General features: G+C 41.1%; 1 protein-coding gene across 1 annotated transcript in view; it reads left to right on the forward strand.

Annotated features, from left to right (window-relative positions):
• Positions 1–6,879, forward strand: part of phykpl (5-phosphohydroxy-L-lysine phospho-lyase) — a 92,543-nt gene extending 85,664 nt beyond the window's left edge. The window contains exons 11-12 of the mRNA XM_039773910.1: positions 6,236–6,366; positions 6,658–6,879. Coding sequence (XP_039629844.1) covers positions 6,236–6,366; positions 6,658–6,680 — 154 coding nt within the window. The 3' untranslated portion in view covers positions 6,681–6,879. The remainder of the gene's footprint in view (positions 1–6,235; positions 6,367–6,657) is intronic.

Genomic DNA, 6,879 nt, shown 5'->3' on the forward strand with positions numbered 1-6,879 from the left:
CCCTCCCCTCGGCCTGCAGCCTCTGTCTCAGATTATCGCGAATATATCACTCCTACAAGTGAACTATAATACTTAGCGTGATCGAGAGAAGTCGCAAAATCAGCCAGAATGTTCAATCACATTATAGAAAAAAAAAGATCTAAATCCGTTAAGTAGTTCTCTCGGTCGCTAGCTAAGCCAAGGTGAAGCGGAAACGACAGTGAGGAGGACCCGTCCCCCTGAGTGTCTCTCGGATTCACGCTTATTAATCATCGCCTCAAGTGAACTATAATAATTAGCACAATGAGAAGTCGCAAAACCAACCGGAATGTTCAAGCAAATTCTAGAGAAAAAGATCCAAATCCCACAAGTAATTCTCTCGTGAAAAGCGGACAGATGGACAGACAGACGTTGGATTTTATACATACATTCATATATATACATACATATATATACATATATACTGTATACACTCACCTAAAGGATTATTAAGAACACCTGTTCAATTTCTCATGAATGTAATTATCTAATCAACCAATCACATGGCAGTTTCTTCAATGCATTTAGGGGTGTGGTCCTGGTCAAGACAATCTCCTGAACTCCAAACTGAATGTCAGAATGGCAAAGAAAGGTGATTTAAGCAATTTGGAGCGTGGCATGGTTGTTGGTGCCAGACGGGCCAGTCTGAGTATTTCACAATCTGCTCAGTTACTGGGATTTTCACGCACAACCATTTCTAGGGTTTACAAAGAATGGTGTGAAAAGGGAAAAACATCCAGTATGCGGCAGTCCTGTGGGTGAAAATGCCTTGTTGATGCTAGAGGTCAGAGGAGAATGAATGGGCCGACTGATTCAAGCTGATAGAAGAGCAACTTTGACTGAAATAACCACTCGTTACAACCGAGGTATGCAGCAAAGCATTTGTGAAGCCACAACACGCACAACCTTGAGGCGGATGGGCTACAACAGCAGAAGACCCCACCAGGTACCACTCATCTCCACTACAAATAGGAAAAAGAGGCTACAATTTGCACGAGCTCACCAAAATTGGACAGTTGAAGACTGGAAAAATGTTGCCTGGTCTGATGAGTCTCGATTTCTGTTGAGACATTCAAATGGTAGAGTCAGAATTTGAGAACATGGATCCATCATGCCTTGTTACCACTGTGCAGGCTGGTGGTGGTGGTGTAATGGTGTGGGGGATGTTTTCTTGGCACACTTTAGGCCCCTTAGTGCCAATTGGGCATCGTTTAAATGCCACAGGCTACCTGAGCATTGTTTCTGACCATGTCCATCCCTTCATGACCACCATGTACCCATCCTCTGATGGCTACTTCCAGCAGGATAATGCACCATGTCACAAAGCTGAATCATTTCAAATTGGTTTCTTGAACATGACAATGAGTTCACTGTACTAAAATGGCCCCACAGTCACCAGATCTCAACCCAATAGAGCATCTTTGGGATGTGGTGGAACGGGAGCTTTGTGCCCTGGATGTGCATCCCACAAATCTCCATCAACTGCAAGATGCTATCCTATCAATATGGGCCAACATTTCTAAAGAATGCTTTCAGCACCTTGTTGAATCAATGCCACGTAGAATTAAGGCAGTTCTGAAGGCGAAAGGGGGTCAAACACCGTATTAGTATGGTGGTCCTAATAATCCTTTAGGTGAGTGTATATATATATATATATATATATATATATATATATATACACACACACACAAACACACACATACAGTGGGTATAGAACAGAATCCCCCCTTTGAAATATTCCCATTTTTTTTGCTTTACAGCCTTAAATAAAAACACAAACTAATATTTTTTTCCAGCTTTACTTACTCAATGCAATCTCTAACATCCAAGTGAAAGGCATCACAGCTACAGTTCAGAAAATGTTAAAAAATAAAAAAACAAGAAATCCTGACATGAATAAAGGATCAACATAAACTCCATTAGCTGTAAGTGCCCACTATTTCCATTGCGGTTACTGGTTTCCTTCCACCTGTGATCAGTTGTAATCCGTGTGATTAGTGAGGCTGTTCCTGGTCCACTCATTCCCTTGCTTGGCAGAGCAACTGACAGCAAACAACTGACTATGGGTGGCCAGCCACTTTCAAAAGATCTCAGGGAGAGAGTTGGACAGACGCAAGACAGGAGATGGAGACAAAAACATCTCAAAGGCTTTATCAATGCCAAGGTGCACAGTAAAGTCCATCATAAAGAAGTGTCACGTTTTTGGTACTACTAGGACCCTCCATGGATCTGGCCATCGCTCCAAACTGGATGAAAGAGCAAAGGAGGAAACTGGGAAGAGAGGCTACCAAGAGGCCAATAACCACTCTGAAGGAGTTACAGGATTTGATGGCACACAGTGGTCATTAATGGTGTGCAGGTGACAACAACTTCACAAGCGCTCCACCATTGTGGCTAGTTGGGAGGGTCGCACTTCTCAAGAAAGGCCACATTAAGGCTCGTTTGAGCTTTGCCAGAATGCACCTTGAAGATTCGGATGCCAAGTGGAAAAAATGTCTTCTGGTCAAAGGAGAGCAAAATCAAACTATTCGGCCTCAGTAGCAAACGGTACACCAATGCAGTTTGCACCACAGACTATGCAATTATTCTTTTTTTTATTTAATTTGTGTTTGTTCTACATTAAATCTGTGATTCAGTATGTATTTACCAATTTTATAATTACATTTAATGTTAGATGCAATTAATTACATACGTTTATGCGAGTATTTATCTTCTAACCGATTCCTACTCCTAATACGCACGCACACACACAGAAGGGTGCTGATGCTAACGGCCAACTCTCCTTTTTCCCTTACAACCTCAAGAAACCTCCCCTTGAGGCCAAGGAAGTCCTACCATTTGTGGTCTGCCCAGAATAAAAATCAGAAGCCCCCAGAAGGAGCTGACGACCGTAATGTGCGGGCCGAGACTACAACGTGCAGTTGATCGATCGCTAAAGGGAATTGTTCCTCACAAATGCTCGTCTTTTTTTGGTAGTTTTTTCTTTGTCTTTGGCTGGAAATAAGCAGGGTCTTGCCTGGTTGGTACCCCAAGTCCCATCACTCACCCTGCTAAAATACAAACACACAAACAAACAAACAAAAGGCCTGACCCATCATCTTGGCCTTAAGTGAAAGCTACAAGAATTCAGAAACGCTTCAGTAGCGGCAACCTTGGCAAAATGGCCTGTGGTTGTAAGTTTATTACAGCTAAGTGATTGTAAAAACAAGTGACATGGGAGAAAGCAAAAGGAGAGAAACCAATTATGGGACAAAGAACAGCAGAACAGGGAAGAGCACCGACATCTGATGAGTGACAAGTGTAGGATACAGAATGCAAAAAACGACAAAAATGGAGAAATGCATGCTGATAATCGAGAAGCTCATCGGGTGGGTACGTGTTTAGAATTCATAATCAGGTGCAAGTACTTTCTCGTTTTTATATCTAGTGCACCCGACTAAACAAGGGCTCCTTAACTTTACCGTGTGAGGACAATACTTATAAAAACAACATCCAGTTTTGGGATTTATTGAGCATCAAACTTTAATAAAACACATAAATGACTGCAAAGTGACCTGCGGTTGGTTGTGTGTTTACGGCAAAGCAATGGCAGCAAGAAGAAGAGCGTCGAGCAATCTGAAGTGATAAAGACTGAGAGACGTAAGGAAGGCCGACCTGAAATCTATGCTACTTCTTGTCCGTCTATGTGCTTCAGATGTTATTGTATGTTTCGATTTTTTTAGGTTTATTGTTTTTTCCACAAGTAGTTCATTTTCATCTTGCACACTCCCAGAATGTGCCCTGCCTTGCGCCCTGTGCTGGCTGGGATTGGCTCCAGCAGACCCCCGTGACCCTGTAGTTCAGGGTTGGACGTTGACTGACTGACGTTCCCAGAAAGCCCACATATGGCCGGCTCTCCGAGTCACCACAAATAATAAAATACATTTGAACTTCTAAAGGAACTGAAAGAAGTAACTTAAGTAGTATCAAGAGCGCCGCCTTGTCTTTAACTCATCCTTATTTTTGTTGCATATTTGAGCTGAGGGTCTGTGTACGGCAACGTGATTGTAAAAGCAAGTGACATGGGAGAAAGCAAAAGTAGAGAAAGAAATTGTGGGACAAACAACAGGGAAGAGCACCGTAATAAAAAAGGAACAATCCGGAGTGGCGTCCCCTCTACTTTCTCGTATACTCAGATATGGGGCTGGACACTTGAGGAGTAAACTATATTTTTATATTCTGTACATTAAAGAACCATCAACAACAAATCTAATTAATAATATACTGAACAATTATTATAAAAGTAAACTTGAATAAATCAGACTCTGCAGCTGCATGACTAAAAGGTAAAGTATCACTTCGTTAGCGGAAATAACTGAAAAGTTGATAGAAATCTACGTTTTGTACGTAAGTGAACCAAAGTGAAAGTGTACTCAACTTATCGTGTTTACTCACACACACACACGCACACGACTCCAAAACTGGTATTTTCAGACTCTTGAGAGTTTGATTAATCTCCATACCATACCATATTTATTTGTTGAGCACTTAAAAGCACAGCATTACAACTGACCGAAGCGCTGTACAGTTACAACAAGCAGGACTAAAAGCAAAATATTAAAAATAAACATTGAGAGAATTAAAACAGAGATACTAAAAACAGGTCAAGGGACCAAATAAAATAGAGAAAATAGCAAAAGGCAAGTGGAAAATGAGGCAGGTTAAGAATTAAAAGCCAATGTGAAGAAGTGCGTTTTCAGGCGAGATTTGAATGTGGCGACTGAGGCGGCTCGCCTAACCACTAAGGGCAGGGAGTTCCAGAGCCTGGGTGCACAGACGGAGAAAGCCCTTTTAAAACGTGCCTTGGGAACGGTTAGGAGCAGCTGATCTGCGGATCTAAGAACACGAGGGGGATTGTGACGATGGAGCAAGACACTCAAATAGGCGGAGGGCTAGACCGTTTAGTGCCTTATAGGTGAGGAGGAGAATCTTAAAATCGATTCTGAATCTAACCGGCAGCCAGTGTAGGGTTTTCAAAATCGGTGAAATGTGTTGGATTCTGCTACTTCCAGTTAGAAGCCTTGCAGCCGCATTTTGAGCCAGTTGGAGTCTAGAAAGCGTGGCTTTACGGATACCAAAAAGGCAGGAATTAAGAGTAATCTCGACGTTTTAGACCTCCCTATCAAATTTTTGGACGATTACAATACTGTCCCTATTGTTTGTATACAAGAAAGTAAAAAATGTATAAGAACTGCAATTAGTTTCACTGATTCAGTCATTTCAAATTTTTGCCTTTTTAAGGAACACAATCCAACAAATCAGTGACATAGGAAAGGGTTTTGATGGCAACACGCATCAGGGTTCACATACAGAAACGCTGCCGTGTTATTCAGATTCTTTTATCAGAGCTTCTGCGTATTTTCTAACCCCAAACGAATTCCTAACCGCTACACCCAGGACTTCTAAAGAGCCACTATGAAATATTCTTTATAGCATTTAATAATAAAATACTTGGAAATGTGACAGGAGTTATAAAGTGAATATTTTAAAAAGTCTTGAAATACATAATGAGATGTTGCCATTTCACTGGCACGACTGGTAGGAGATGATGTGCCATCACTTGCCGAGACTGACGTGGTATTTCATGAACATTTTTAATTTCCACTTGCTTTGTGTGATGAACTTGACTACAGTGTGGTTAGTGTTGGATGTTCAACCTAAAACTGCTGCAGTGCATTACGTCGAATTTTGTTATATTAATAAACGCATTAAACAAGCCCAAGTGTGACGATTGTGGGTTCAGTATGTCATCACTGATTGCACATTTCACAAACAGCAGGTTTCTTGTCTGGTCTTACATTATAAAAATGAGCAGCTACGATATCTCAATGAAGTGATGATCTAGAAAGGACTTTATGTAAAAATAAAAGCATTCACTTCCTCCACCCTACTCTGTCCAATGCAGGGTCACAAGAAGTCCCAACTGATGCAGGGTGCCAGTCCATTGCTGGTCCACTCAGCTCATCATCGAACTTAAACCTTGCGACCTTTTTGTCTGCATTTTACATTTCAAAAACTAACCAAATAGAGCAAAATGAAATCCACTTCAAGCTAGCAGATGATGGCACACAGTCAATTAATTACTGAAATCCGCCCCGTGTCATTGTTAACAAGTGAAAGAATCACTGCAGTAGTATAATCAGCAATATAAAACTGACCAGAGTTTCTGTCGTTTCAGACTAAAAGACGACTTTATAGTCATGAGTACCGATGGGCCCGGCAGAAACGTGTTGAAGCTCAAGCCACCAATGTGCTTCTCTATGGAAGACGCCCAGTTAGTTGCTGAAAAATTAGACCGGATCTTCACAGGTAAAGGTTTCATTTACAGCCACGGCTCGAGTGAAACTTGTACTCTTCACCTCTGATCAGTTTAGAATATAAAAGGTGCTTTTTACATTTTCAAATCTACATTTTCTGCTTACCTTTTTAGTGTTGCCAAATAAAACTAATTTGAAATGTGATACGCTTGGATTTCATGGTGTAAACCCCAAGACAACAAGATTAGGGATATCGGTTAGGCTACCGTGGCAAGTTATGTGACATTTCTAAAGAAAGTGTAGAAAGACTTTAACAGGCTTCTTTTCCTTCTTTTTTAAACAGACATGAGCAACAAGAACAGATGAAGAAAACCAGGTCAGTATTTTACAGCAAGACTTTTACTGGGCCCACTTATCCAAGATTGCCTTCAACAATTTCTATTGTCTCAACATTGTTATTGCTAAACAATTAAAATCCATAGTGATAATCAGCATCTTTCATATTTTACACATTATTATCTTCTTGATGAGCGAGTGGCAGCCTTTCCAGCAGCTCCGTGAACGA

Source organism: Polypterus senegalus, chromosome 13 (assembly GCF_016835505.1).
Source record: "Polypterus senegalus isolate Bchr_013 chromosome 13, ASM1683550v1, whole genome shotgun sequence".
NCBI classification, from domain to species: Eukaryota; Metazoa; Chordata; class Cladistia; order Polypteriformes; family Polypteridae; genus Polypterus; species Polypterus senegalus.